The 14,578-nt window shown below is 28.5% G+C and overlaps 3 protein-coding genes across 3 annotated transcripts; 1 reads left to right on the forward strand and 2 right to left on the reverse strand.

Moving 5' to 3' along the window:
- Nucleotides 1–2,574: 2,574 nt before the first annotated feature.
- LOC113365486 (nucleolar complex protein 3 homolog) lies at nt 2,575–3,607 on the reverse strand. Its single transcript, XM_026607032.1, has 3 exons — nt 3,397–3,607; nt 2,967–3,199; nt 2,575–2,675 (listed from the first exon to the last, which is right to left on the reverse strand). The coding sequence occupies exons 1-3, from the start codon at nt 3,543–3,545 to the stop codon at nt 2,575–2,577; spliced, it is 483 nt and encodes a 160-aa protein (XP_026462817.1). The 5' UTR covers nt 3,546–3,607.
- Nucleotides 3,608–3,618: 11 nt separating this feature from the next.
- Nucleotides 3,619–6,060, reverse strand: LOC113365487 (nucleolar complex protein 3 homolog). Its single transcript, XM_026607033.1, has 5 exons — nt 5,970–6,060; nt 5,617–5,888; nt 4,936–5,090; nt 4,529–4,796; nt 3,619–3,769 (listed from the first exon to the last, which is right to left on the reverse strand). Exons 1-5 carry the CDS (start codon nt 5,976–5,978, stop codon nt 3,619–3,621), a joined length of 855 nt encoding a protein of 284 aa, XP_026462818.1. The 5' UTR covers nt 5,979–6,060.
- A 1,003-nt stretch (nt 6,061–7,063) lies between these two features.
- LOC113365488 (ragulator complex protein LAMTOR3 homolog) lies at nt 7,064–7,581 on the forward strand. Its single transcript, XM_026607034.1, has 3 exons — nt 7,064–7,107; nt 7,177–7,369; nt 7,444–7,581. Exons 1-3 carry the CDS (start codon nt 7,064–7,066, stop codon nt 7,579–7,581), a joined length of 375 nt encoding a protein of 124 aa, XP_026462819.1.
- The last annotated feature ends 6,997 nt before the right edge of the window (nt 7,582–14,578 follow it).

Raw genomic sequence — 14,578 nt, forward strand, 5'->3', positions numbered from 1 at the left:
GAAAATACTCTCGTAGAAAAAAGGTTAATTTATGGCAAATTATGGGCGCCGAATCAATTCATGGTGTTCGGGATTAATTATTTATAACAAATTTTAAAGAAATTAGAAACTTCAAATTATTATTGTAGTTTTGTATTTTCTGGTAGTGAGGTTGTTCGGAGCAATTTTTAAACGATCACCATTTGAAAAGTAAATGAAAGTGAATCCGCAAATTATCCGTTTCATTGAAGTGCACTTTGGTAAACCACATTTTTTGTTTTTTGGTCTGACGTTAACACAAACAAAGCGGATGGTTTTCCAACTCGTGAACAGGCAACGTATAACTGCAGTTATACGTTATAAACGGAAGACCAGTCGGAATCATTGGTATGTCACCAAATCGCCAGCAATTTTTGATTGAATGGTGAAATTCAGTGCGTGTACATCATTATTCTTTGCGGCAAGAATTGCTCGTTGACCTAACCAAGCATAATTCTCACTAATGTCATTACTCGAATTTTTAATTACGGTGCGTTAAGTTGCAGCAGCTTGCATTAAGGCACGATGCCATGCACAACTAATTTTCTAAGCTATAAACCTTGCGGAGCCCGAGACCTTTCCAACGAATGCAAAATTGTCGAAATCGGTTCGTGCGTTCTGGAGTTATTTCGTCAGGAAGGAAAACCCGACTTATTTTTATATATATATATATAGAGATATATATATTATAATATATATATAAATATATATATATATATATATATAAATTGTCACATGAATTTTGATTTCATATTGATTATGTATTAATATTGATTATGTATTAATATAGATAAGGCTTCGAGACAAAAATATGCTTCAAATAAACTTTGTTAGCCAATAACTAAAATACTTTTTGAAGTTTAGATTAAGGTCGTAAGAATTAAAAAAAAAGTTTATTTCATATTTTCATTGGTTCAACTATTCAAAAATATGTGTGCAAGAGATTTTAAAAATTTTAATTATTTTCTGAGATGTTTGACTGTGATAAACCTCTTTTGTTTTTTTCCTCGAAACTGTCTATTTCTCAACTTCTACTGATCGATTTACTTGGAACTTGTGCAGTCTTACCTCTCTTCAGTATGGACTACGATCACCAAAAAATTCTGATATTTAATATTTTTTAAAAATTCGAAAATTGCAAAAAAAATTTTTTTGGACTTGCCCGTAGTTCACGCAATAGCGACATAATTCTAGATCTAGATTATTATTAATAATAATATCATATACACACTATATATAAATAATATAAATATATATATATATATATATATATATAGATATATATATATATTTGAGTTAAAAATTGGGCGTTACATCAAGACATCTTAGCCTTCATTCAGTGGCAATTTAACTATACAAATTAAAACTAAAACTTAAACTTAACTATAAAAATTGAAACTAAACTATAGCTTTAATTTTTATAGTTAAATTGATTGCCACTGAATGAAGGCTAAAATGCTAGCCGAAACATATGGATTTTAAATAAATTTCTAAAACCTCTCATATTATTTTTATTGTCGTTGAAATTTTTTTATGTTGATAGACACCCAACATCCTAAAGAACATAAAATTTTACGGCCCTTTTTTTTAAAAAAAAAATTTATGAATGTTTGAAAAAAAAATTATATATATTATGTCTGTTAATAAAACTTTTAAGGTGACCAAAACCTAGAACATTAAAAATAAATTAACTAAAATAAAGCAAATTATTGCAAATAACTGTAAATATAAGCAAATTGTAAAATATATTTTTATTTACATTTATTGTTAATTTTCTCAAACTACAACATTTTTTTATTGTGTTTCTTTAAATTTGCAACACAATTGATTTTTTTTTCAATTGGTTCATTCATTATTTTTTCACAATAATCTCCAAATTCACTATCCACAAAGATATGCTGGCCAATATATTTACTAGGTTTTGCATTCTTTTTTGGTGGTGGAACAGGTGGATTAAAACACATTTGGCTGCCATCAAATTCCTTTAACAATTGTTCTGGGGACCTGAAAGCAAAAAAAAATATATTTTTTTGTACATTCATTAAATGAAAACATTTCTTAGAAGCCTTACAGTTTTCCTAGATCTGGTGCAAGACTGCCTTCACCAGTTGCTGGAACATTAGAAGCAATATTAACGGCCATCTGAAAAAAAGATAAAATAATGTACATTATACAACAAAAAAATGTTTTTAATATGTGCATAAAATATTATTGAAATATATCTAAATATACCTTCCTAACTATTGGGTGAAAATGTCTACTAGCAATAGATAGTTCATATAATGCCGTGCTACTTGCATTACAAAATTCAGGTTCATCTAGATACGGATCATACTTTCCAGTACCTAACGTATTATCTGTGTCCAATAGCAAATCTGAATTTTTGCCCTGAAAAATAAATATAATAATATAAAATTTTCAGCTTCTATATACATGCTAGAATTCCAAATCCCAAAACAGATAATTACTTTACCTGTTGCATCACAGTTCTTATAACACCAAGTAATGATATGGTTCCATTATGTAATTGATGTAATGAAAGTTGCATACATCTCTTCAAAATGCAAGGAGTCTTTGTTGGGATAGTTGTTTTCGTCTTCTAATCAAAACATGACATAATGTCTTAACAGCAGTTTCTAAATCAATATTTGTTCGACCTAAAATATAAATTCAATAATATTAACTTATTTTAAAATATTGCATTATCTATAATACTAAACTGTAAATAATATATTTGATAATTCTCATTAATAAAACACTTAGAATTTAAACAAAACAATAATGATTGGAATTACTGCAAAATGATAGACATATTTAAATAAGAATATTTTCAGATGAAACAACTATAGTAAAAAGATGTTTGACTAATTGCAGTTATGTTTTAAATATTATCAAAATTAGCACTAAAGCAATATCTACTTGTTTATCGTTCTTCAATAAATACCAACCTGCATTAATGTGCATTAAGTTTCTGTACAAATGTGTATAAAATCTCAAAGGATCTATATTCAAACACTCTCCTTGCCCTGACAATACAGAAAATACAGTTTGCACACACATCAGTTGATCTCTGTGATTCAACACTCTTTTTTCATCATCATCATCATCACCTGGTTGCATTAATGAATTCAATACATCAACTAAATCTGAGTATAATTCCAGATTTATTACATGGGAAAATCTGAAAATATTAATTGATAATTAATACACTTGCATAAAAAACATTTATTATTCACATTCAAGACATTAAGTATAGATACTGTCATTCAACAGTTCAAACCAGAAAAAAAACTGTATTAATAATAAAGACAAAAAATTAAAATATTTTTTTAAAACAGATATTTCCAAAATTTAAAAAATGTAAATGAATAAACTTACTTTGATAATCCTTCTAATGCCACACTCAAAACTTTTGAATTTGGGGCCCTCTTCAAAATTCTAAAGTATATAGTAAATAACACTTTGGTTATTTCCGTCATTTGTTTTTGCTTTGCTTGCTTATTCTCTTCAGCTTTTGTTTCTAACATTTCCTTCTCCAGCTCTTCTAACTTCTTATTACGTTTTCTTTCACGCTTGGAGAGTTTTAATAACTTTTGTTTTCTAGTCATAAATTCTTTTGGCGTATTTCTTCTTCTTTTTCTTCTTCTTAGCATCTAAATTGACATCTTGAATTCGTAATGCTAATAAACAAGCTAAAGCATCTGTGTATACATCATGAGACTGTGCTTTCAAAAGATGGTTATTGCACGAACTATCTAAATATTGAGAAAATAATATACATAAAACAAAGAATATATATATAGAAGTATTTTGAAATAAAACACCACCATAATGAGATCATATGTGACTCATGACAATGGTGTTTTAATGTTATCAAACTTACTACTAAAGAAATATCTCCTCGTTTATCATTCTTAAATATTGTTTTGCAACAATTACATATCATAGCTCTAATATTTTCCAGATTATGATTCAAAAAAGGTACTAACATCTTTGCAATGTTTTGTGAAAAGTTAAAATAGGGATGTGACTCTAATAATGAACACATGCAGCGAATAGCAATTTCAGCCAACTTTTTATCAGAATCGGTTAGTTTTTTTCCTAGCTTTTTTTTAATGGAGCAGTCATTTTTTCAAGTTTTTGCAAGTATTTTTTATAGTAATTTAGCAGAGTTGTTTCATAACTTTGTAATTGCAATGTATCCTTTTTTTAACTTGATACCAGTATTTTCTTGATGTTTTATTTGGTATTCTGGCAATATGTCCCGGAACACCTCAAATATGGAAACTGCTGCCAATTTTCTTATCTAAAACATAATATTTATTAACAATAAGTTTAATAATTCAAATAATAATAATTTTTCATCATCATTATTTATAAATTATAATAAAATCCTTCAATTTAATTAATATATGTCTACTAAATATTTTCAAAAACTTACAGTGAACAGATTAGTAGTCCCATTCTTTGAGTCATCCAACAAATACAAAAGTTCATTAAAATGTTTCACTTTTTTTCAGGACTTTCTAATAATCCTGAACAAAAGACTCCTATTCGAAATTTCTGTTTTTGTAGTTCTGCTTGTCGTTTTGCAAATAATTCTGCAACAGAGACTGGTTTTGTAGGATCTATTTCATTGTCATCTTCCAGTACAAAAATATCATCATCGTCTGAATCGTCATCATCTTTGCGAGTTTGCATGTTATGATCAATATTTTCTTTTACTTCTTCATCTTCATCATCTGGTATTTCTTCATCAACGCTACGCATAATCAAACCTGAAATAAATATTCTATTACAATTTGCGATAGATAAAAGTTTAATGCTTTCACTACCTATGTATTGGCTAGGTTACACTTTATTTGCAACCTTCAGAAAAATAAACTAGTCCTTTCATACTTTTTGATTAACACCCACCTGATTTTGTTTTTATTGGAAGCAATAACTTAGTTCTCTTTGAGTTCTTCTCATCAACATTTTCTTCTTCATACCGAGATTCAATCTCATTATCTTCTCCATCTAAATTTGGTTTCCTCTTACGCTGTTTTATTGGCTCACATTTATCTTTAAACCTGAATGTCGAATTAATATTAAAGAATAATAGAATTCAACTAGATTATAAAATACATCATCCGTTAATATTTTGCAATCTAGATTGCTGACACACAGGACTTCTCAACAACTCCAAAATTATTTTAACCATATATGAGAACTACTTTGCTTTTTAGAAGTTCTGCGCTTATCTTTATAATATAAGTTTTTAGGATTAAAATTCTTCTAGATTTGTTGACTCGTCATATGTGTCAATGAGTCTAAACAAACAATGGAGAAGAAAGCGTTACTACTTGATAAAACAAAATGAACAACTGCAATATGTATTACACTATAGCAGTGTTTTAAAAATGAGACATGTTTATCCGTATTACAAAAATGAATAAACATCCCAAAGTGAATCTTTATTGAGAATTATTGATATTATTTTCTCATTAAAAAAATCTTTAAAAGAAGTATTACAAATATAATTTTAATGCAATATTCTTCGCTAAGAAACGGATCAAATCTAAATACATATAATTACAATACAATGACAGTCATTACCGAATTTTATTAAGCAATGAATAAGAAGTAGATTTCTCAGCAACAGCTTTTTGCAAAAAAGACAAATCATCTTTTTCCACCATCTCGAGCATTCCTTGTCCATGATCACTCTCCTCTGAGTCACTATATACAACATCATTTTTTGGCGGAGGAACCTGATTATTTGTTTTTAATGCGACTTTATTTCGCTTGTTTTTTATCTTTCCTTGTTTAGTAAGTTTATTTTTTTTCTGATTATTTCGCTTGACCTTACTAATTTTATTTTGCTTTTTCTGGAATGATAATATATATGAAAAATAAGAACATTTAAATTTTTAACTGATATATTTAATTAAATATATTAAATTATATACCACTGCCATGATTAGTTACAATCATAAATTATTTATATTTTATTATTAAATGAAACAAACTAATAAGCTATTATTATATTGTCTAGGCTAATAAGTTAAGGTTAGAAAAGACATAACCAAATTCTGAAAACGTGCGTAAACAACCAGGTGATGACGGTCATTGCATCCAACATGCAAACTGAAAAGATAGATGAGACAGGGTTAGTCAACCGATTTGCATAAAAAGCATAAAAATAACTATCATTCAAATACCCTAGACAATATACTAATACCATCTACGATTGCTACAATTATTGATATTGTATTGTATATACTCTTCTTTTATCTATGGCATTGCATATAACGCGTTTAATACCAATAAACGCGATAAAATAGATAAACAAGTATGGGGCCGTTCAAGTATTACGTAAGCACGGGGAATGGGGTATTGATTTGCTTATTTTGCTTAATTTGGGTAAGAACTTTTGCTTACTTTGCTGACATAAGGGGAGAGGGGGGGGGGTAATAATTGTAATAAATCTGCTTACGTAATACTTGAATGGTCCCTATGCGCGCTACATTCTTTTTAAAATGCAAAAGTAATTAATAATTACAAATTAATTAAATTCATACGATTTAATCCAGAAAATAAATTTAAATAATGTTATTTAAAAGAATAGAATATTTCATAAATTAATAGATTCAATAAATTAGTAATAGATATGTATGCAGCCTCAGTACTACTATTATAGAACAGAGATAAAAAAAAACACATACAAAACATATACAAAGGCATATAAATAAAATACTATAGAATATTAAATAATTATTTGTGAAATAATATTTTTGCGTATTGCGTAAATACCTACCCTTAAACATCGCAACATCCTACACACGTTTACGATTTTCGAGAATTTACAAAATAATCGTGTCGCCCATAATAGAAGAATAAACATAGACGTGAAGCAATTGGGTTAGGTTATTCACATCTGGCGACCAACATGCTTTTGACGTATTACCACGAATAGAACTGTCAAATAATCAAGACCAATATTATCAACAAATCTTCAAAATGATGTTAATATAATTGTTTAACCACGTTTATATTATTAAAAATGGCGGAAGAATTAAAAAAATACCTTAATCAGCTGCTCCAGAGGTTGTTCAATATAATGTATTCTTTAAATACACAATCAGAATCTTCATTATCATAATACTTTTCTTACAGGGTTAATGGTTTGTTATGTATTCTCATAACAGATAGGGATGGCGTACCATTATTAAGGGTTGCTTCCGAAAGAGCCCCTGAGCTGTCTATGAGGCCAGGTTTTCTATCAACTTTTGGCATGGCTACAGACCAAGCTAGTAAATTAGGTCTAGGTCGTAATAAAACAGTTATTTGTATGTACTCAAATTATCAGGTAATAATAAGTTATATCATGATACTCTGTTTTATATATACTTGGCCGATTATTTTAACTACATTATTTCTTAGGTGATACAAATGAATAAGCAACCATTAGTTTTGAGTTTTGTAGGAACAGAAAGTTGCAACACAGGTCACGTTTTATCCCTCGAATCTCAAATTGAACCATTTCTGGAAGACTTAAGATTTGTGGTTAAGGATTCTTAATTAAGTATATTTTTAAATATTTATATATTCAATACTAATACATTTATAATGATAAAGAAATAAATTATAAAATATTTATTTGACTTTGAGGGTTATTTTAAATTTAAGTGACTTATGGTTTCATATCATTGGTGCTTAAACTTTTTTAATTTTCATTATATTATTTCCAACAGCAATTAGAATAAACAATTTAATGAGCTTTATATTTAAATTTTTATGTTTTCTTGATTTGTTTTTTCAAAAATATTTAATTTCAATTTATCAAAAATGTTATTAGTAGCATTATAGTTATTATTATAGTTTTAAATTGATGAAATTTTTTATATTGATAAAATAAGTTGGGAGAAAAAAGTAAATACAAATCTGAATTAGGATCTTGAATTTTAAAATAATACAATTAAAATGTTACGGCGGTCCACTAGTCAGGGGTAAATTAGATTTCATATAAACATTGCACTTTTAGCTAATGTTGCTTTCTCTACAATTTTACAAATTTCGATAAGCATAATTTCTGCATAGTGCAATACATTTTTACCATATTGTTTAAATTGTAAATTCGAATTTAATCTGAATACCTGTCTCAATTGAATTTTGGTCATGCGACAAGTATCAATGGCAAACATAAGGGTCACATTTAACGCGATGTATAAATATAAAATTATAATTTTACTAAATCGTTTTGAAAACTATCTAATAGTTATTTTAATGCAATTTTAAAATTATTTATTTATGTAAAATGTAATTTACAATCTAGCTTTTTAGTTAAAACTAAAAATAAACTAGTGGGGTGTATGGCATCGTGCCTTAAGGCAAATTGCTGGAACTTCCCGTACCGTTACGAAATGTTCGAGGAATACTGAATGTTTTCAAATAGATTATTATAAATATTGTAACATTATGTAATATTTATAATAATTATCTAAACTGAATTGCAAATTTAAAATTATTTGTTTAAGTTATATTAGAACTTTAGTCAGAATAAAAATAAAATCTGAATTATTTTCGATATACAAAATAAACTAAAAAAAAAAAACAATATCAATTATTTTGTTAAGGCAAGCAGAAAGTTCTTTGAATCATTTAAATCGGACGCTTAGTTCTCTCAAAAACTGCCATTTTTTACATATTTAGCTCCGTATCTTCGAAATGGCTGGGCGTGCCTTTGCCAAAAACTAATCACCTCTTCTCCCAATCATTACTAATTGAATGTTTTTTAAATCATTCAAATCGGATACTCCGTTCTCTCAAAAAGTTGATTTCTATTTTCTGCACTTTTTGCTCCGTATCTCCGAAACGGATGGGCCTGCCTTCGCCAAAAACTAATCAGCTCTTTTCCCTATCAATATGAATCGAATGTTTTTTGAACCATTCAAATCGGTTGATCCGTGCGCCCGAAAACGTGACTGGAAATTTGTATCCATACATACATACATACACACACACACATCCATTTTTTGTGAGGTATGCCAAAATGTTCAGAAACCTTCAAAACGTCGAGAAATGTAAAAATTTTCAATGCCGATTTTCGGCCCATTACAATAACTTACCCTACGGGAAGTTAAAAAATAAAAAAACTGAAACAATTGAGATTGAAAAGTTATAAAAAGTAAAAAGTATTTACAATTTGCTAATCTTATGACGATGTTAATTATGAGAGTATGGTAATGCACTACACTATGTAATATAAACATTAAAGTAATTATAACAATAATTCACAATTATACTAACATTAAATTATAACAGAAAGTAGGTGTACAGTAGACGTGTTATCCGTACACTATTTGGAGACATAATGAAGAAAGGATTTTTTAAAAGAAATATTTTTACCAAGATTCTAACATGTGGGGAACTAATTGTGAGTTTTTTGCGCATTAAAAATTAATCTGGAAAATTTTATAATAAAAATAACTAACTGTGGGTGTGGATTATGTAGTATATAAGTGATACGGGCATCTAACACAAATTATATAAATGGTTTCGCACTGCAAAAATGGACACTGCTTGACGTAAATGTTTCTGGAGCACCCTTTGCACTTCGGGCACCCGGGTGTCAATTACAATTGTAATTAGTCATTACAAATGCCATCAGTTTTGATTTATTATTACCACGATTTTCATTTATTCATTGTGTTTTAAAATAAAGAGCAAACTAGCTGTAAGTGGAATTCTGTCTTGAGGCAATTATGGCATCGTGCCTTAAGGCAAATTGCTAGAACTTCCCGTACCGTAAAAATGTTCGAGGATTACTGAATGTTTTCTAATAGATTATTATAAATATTGTAACATTGTCTAATATTTATAAGAATTATATAAACTGAATTGCAGAGTTGAAATTATTTGTAAACTATATTAGAACTATAGACAGAATTAAAAATAAAATCTGAAATATTTTCGATATACAAAAAACTAAAAAAAAAAAAAAAAATAGAACAAAAATTTTTTTTCCAAAATCAATTATTTTGTTAAGACAAGCAGAAAGTTCTTTGAATCATTTAAATCGGACGCTTAGTTCTCTCGAAAACTGCCATTTCTTACATATTTAGCTCCGTATCTTCAAAATGGCTGGGCCTGCCTTTGCCAAAAACTAATAAACACTTCTCCCAATCATTACTAATTGAATGTTTTTTAGATCATTCAAATCGGATACTCCGTTCTCTCAAAAATTCGATTTCTATTTTCTGCACTCTTTGCTCCGTATCTCCGAAACGGCTGGACCTGCCTTTGCCAAAACTAATCAGCTCTTTTTGTATCAGGAAATTTGTATCCATACATACATACACACACACACACATACACACACACATCCATTTTTTTCTGGGTATGCCAAAACGTTCAGAACCTTCAAAACGCCGAGAAATGTAAAAATTTTCAATTCCGATTTTCGGCCCATTACAATAACTTACCCTACGGGAAGTTAAAAATTACGAATATTCATTCTTGAATTATGTCGTGGCATGGCTAGCGAATTGAATAGGACTTCTAAAATTCTGTGGCAAAATTACAGCTTTGCCATAGGTTTATTGTACCTATTTCCCTTTCAAACACTCTGTTTATCTTCATATTTAAAATTTCAATTTCTACATTTTTTTGATAATATTTCTGCAAGTCATTAATGAACGTGCGTGTGTACATTGGGAAATACGAATTAATGATTATGCAAAAATTGATCTATTTTAAAAATTTGTCGCATCTAATTTTATCGTCGCTAATATCTAAGAATTGTTTTGAAAATGTTTCAGTGGACAGGTCAGGAAAAATGTAAGTTTTTCCATAAGCTTAGAAATTACTTGATCAACTAGTTATCAAGCTGAACAAAAGAATTGGACTACTCACATGACTACTATGAAATAGAGATTTGTGGTAGGAAGGCAAACATTTGGGGTTGTATGTATTGTTCAATTCCGCATTAAAAGAATTAAAATAAAGAAAATTGATTCCAAAATTTAAAAAAAAAGGATTATGGTTGGCCAATCGTATAAAAATAAATAAACTTAGGCTTTTCTATAAATTTAAGAAAATAAGAATTAAAAATCAGTGAAAAACATTAACTGACTGAAAGCAGGGTGAAAAATAATACGATTACTTATATATATACAAAATAAGGGGTTTGTGATAGAAGGATGAAAATTTAAGACTTATATAATTGCGAATTATAAAAAATTATAAAAATACCCAGAAACTAAAAAAAAAACTTAAGTGACCAACCGTTATCACTTAGGTATGAAAAATAGATGTTGTCCGATTCTCAGCTATACTGATTCAGTATTACTGAGCATTGTTATAAAATTTTATAAAAATTAGTCAAACTCTTTTAATGGAGTATTGCGACGAACAACATGACACGAGAATTTAATATATGTATGTATAAATGTGTGTGGAGTATTATTAATAATATAAGCAAACAATAAAAACGAATATAAGCAATATAGAATAAATTTATTTAAAAAGGTTAATTGATACGTTTAGTAAATTGAAAATAAAAACTTTTACATATCTTCACGTTTTAAAAGTTTCTGAACATTTTGACATACCTAAGAAAAAATGGATGTGTGTGTGTATGCATGGAGACAATTTTTCGTCGACGATTTCGGATGGATGAAACAATTTGAAAACTCAAAAAGCAATCGATTCCTATTGATAGAGATATTAGTTTTTGACAAAGACGAAATATACAAGTTTTGGCAGTTTTTGAGATAATTAAGCATCCGATTTGAATGATTTAAATATCTTTCCGCTTGTGTTGACAAAACGATTGCTTTTGGGGATTTTTTTTTAATTTCCATATTTTTCTTTGAATATTGAATATAATTCGGATTTAAATTCTAGCTAAAGCTCTAAAGCTCACTTATATACTTCAAATAAATAATTTTAACTTTGCAGTTCAGTCTATATAATTCTTATAAATATTATCCAATGTCCTTTATTTTAAATCCGATTGATCAAGTTTCAAACGTCGTCGATCAATTTATAAGCTCTTATATTTTGTCTATAAATTACGAGTAATGAACGAAGTTACAGTACTTGTAAAAATCTATTAGAAAACATTTAATATTCCTTGAGACATGATGCCATACACCACTAGTTAATTGATACTATGCAGAACTTTTATAAACCTCGCTACAGAATATCTTACTCTCATAACTTATAATGAACATTAATTTCTACACTATCAAATGATATTTTAAAATAATGCGTTTTATTACATGCATAAGTGTGTTTAAAACTATAAAATAAAATAAACCAGTCATTATCTAGATGGCTATCAGGACGCTTAGGATGTCATCGAACCCCAGGGCGCCTATCCCTTATTCTGGAGATATCGACTGCATGTATACTTCATATAAATTACTTAATTGGTCTCTAATTTAGACACAAAATTATGTGTGATTACTAAATAAATGTGAAGACAAGTAATAACAGTTAAATATATTGACCCCGAAAAATTGATACCTACCTCATAGATAAAATTATGCATAGGATAGAGCGGGGCACAAAGGACCTGTTTGAATTTGAGCAATTGTATAGTGAAAGCCAAACTAATTATATCACGAAAAATAACACGTATCAATCAAACAACTATCTGACTATGTTCAGTAAAACTCCCAGTTAATTCATGATTGCAGAAATGTGTTTTTGGGGCTTTTCAAAAATTTGTAATCTGGTCTTTTTTACCAGATGGTTTCTGAACATTTTGGCATACCTTTCAGAAAAAATTGCGTATGTGTATTACGTATGGATGCAATTTTTCGTCGACGTTTTCGGGCGCACGGATCAACTGATTTGAATGATTCAATAAACATTCGATTCCTAATTATAGTAAGATGTGCTGATTAGATTTTGGCAAATACAGGGTTCAGCTGTTTTGGAGATACGGATTGGAGAAAACGCAGCATCTGATTTGAATGATTCAAAGAACTTCCTGCTTATGTTGACGAAACGATTGTTATTAGGGAAAGAAATTTTTTTGATTTCAAAATTTAAAAAAATTCACTTTACAAAAAATGTTTTTATTTGAATATCGAAAATGTTTTGGTTTTAAATTTTAAATCTAGCTGAAATTCTAAAGGTCATTTATATACTTCAAGTGAATAATTTTAATTTTGCAATTCACCTTCCCTCTTCTTTTATTCTACCACCGATATCTCAGAAACAAGTAAATTAAAAATTATTTGAAAGTAGAAGGAAAAATGTATAATTGATTCTTAAGACGTTGCTATCGGGAGAAAAACAGCAATATTTGAAAATTCATAACGAAAGTATTTTTTTTTTTGCTAGTTTTTTTGGATGTGAGCACTGTTGTTTGGTTTGCAAAACCTTAATATAATTTTTAAGTAATTGTTCATAAGATGTTTTGTTACTTTTAAGTTAGATTCAACAGTTTTTTATATACCCTTTATAAAAGCTTGAACGTGAGTAGGGTAAAAAGTTTTACTAAACCTTTATCCTAGCTAGGATGTTAACAATATAAAATAGTAAATAACAAAGTACACAAGTTAAAAAAAGCAATTTTAAAGGACATGAATTAAATAGATAATTATTTCAACTCTGCTGATCAATATTTCTGGACAAAATACCTGGTCAACATTATATACAGTGTTATCTCTGTAAAAAATGTTGATGAATTAGCTGGGACTTTTACTGAACATAGTTAGATAATTATTGATAGAAGTTTATAAAACTTGCCCTAATTCCTAAAGTTAAATGGCACTTACGTATTATTATTTCATACAATCATAGCCTCTAAATATTTTTTTAAGAACTTTGCATTTCTAAACGTAAATTTCAACGATTTCATTTCATAATACTCAAGAGATATTTTTAAACTACAAATTAATATGCAATATAAAATATTGCTATTGTTAAAATTATTCATTTAAAGTATATAAGTAAGCTTTATGTATATAAAACTTGACCAGAATTAAAATTAAAAATCGAATTATTTTCGATATCTAAAAAAAAATTCCTCAAAAAAACATTTTGACATTTTTTTTTTTCCAACAGCAATTATTTTGTCAACACAAGCAGAAAGTTTTATGAATCATCCAAATCGAATGCTTAGTTCTCTAAAAACTGCTATTTTTAAACATTTTGCTCTGTATCTCCAAAATGGCTGGACTTGCCTTTGCCAAAACTAATCACCACTTCTCCTAATCATTACAAATTGAATATTTTTTAGATCATTCAAATCTGATACTCTGTTGTCTCAAAAACTCAATTTCTATTTTTTGCATTCTTTGTTTCGTATCTCCGTAACGACTGGAACTGCCTTTGCCAAACACTAATCAGCACATCTCGCTATCGATAGGAATCAAATCGGTTGATCCGTGCGCCTGAAAACGTGGACAAAATATTGCGAACACAAAACACACACAGACATCCATTTCTTCTGAGGTATGCAAATATGTTCAGAAACCTCTGAAACGTGAAGATATGCAAAAATTTTCATTTTCGATTTTCGGCCCATTACTATAACTTACCCTACGGGAAGTTAGAAAAA

The sequence above is a fragment of the Ctenocephalides felis genome, unplaced genomic scaffold, assembly GCF_003426905.1.
Source record: "Ctenocephalides felis isolate EL2017-DRISC unplaced genomic scaffold, ASM342690v1 CF-g0.4_SCAFFOLD_01055, whole genome shotgun sequence".
In the NCBI taxonomy this organism is placed as follows: Eukaryota; Metazoa; Arthropoda; class Insecta; order Siphonaptera; family Pulicidae; genus Ctenocephalides; species Ctenocephalides felis.

What these genes read in the sequence shown, in the direction of transcription:
- LOC113365486 (XM_026607032.1), bottom strand. Translation starts at nt 3,545, where the DNA reads ATGTTAGAAACAAAAGCTGAAGAGAATAAGCAAGCAAAGCAAAAACAA. An exon ending in GCATTAGAAGGATTATCAAA is followed by an intron (nt 3,200 to 3,396) that starts GTAAGTTTATTC and finishes TAATATTTTCAG; the next exon opens with ATTTTCCCATGTAATAAATC. An exon ending in CTTAATGCACATTAATGCAG is followed by an intron (nt 2,676 to 2,966) that starts GTTGGTATTTAT and finishes TTTATATTTTAG; the next exon opens with GTCGAACAAATATTGATTTA.
- LOC113365487 (XM_026607033.1), bottom strand. An exon ending in TCATTGCTTAATAAAATTCG is followed by an intron (nt 5,091 to 5,616) that starts GTAATGACTGTC and finishes TTCGACATTCAG; the next exon opens with GTTTAAAGATAAATGTGAGC. An exon ending in TCCAATAAAAACAAAATCAG is followed by an intron (nt 4,797 to 4,935) that starts GTGGGTGTTAAT and finishes TATTTATTTCAG; the next exon opens with GTTTGATTATGCGTAGCGTT.
- LOC113365488 (XM_026607034.1), top strand. Translation starts at nt 7,064, where the DNA reads ATGGCGGAAGAATTAAAAAAATACCTTAATCAGCTGCTCCAGAG. An exon ending in CTTAATCAGCTGCTCCAGAG is followed by an intron (nt 7,108 to 7,176) that starts GTTGTTCAATAT and finishes CTTTTCTTACAG; the next exon opens with GGTTAATGGTTTGTTATGTA. An exon ending in GTATGTACTCAAATTATCAG is followed by an intron (nt 7,370 to 7,443) that starts GTAATAATAAGT and finishes ATTATTTCTTAG; the next exon opens with GTGATACAAATGAATAAGCA.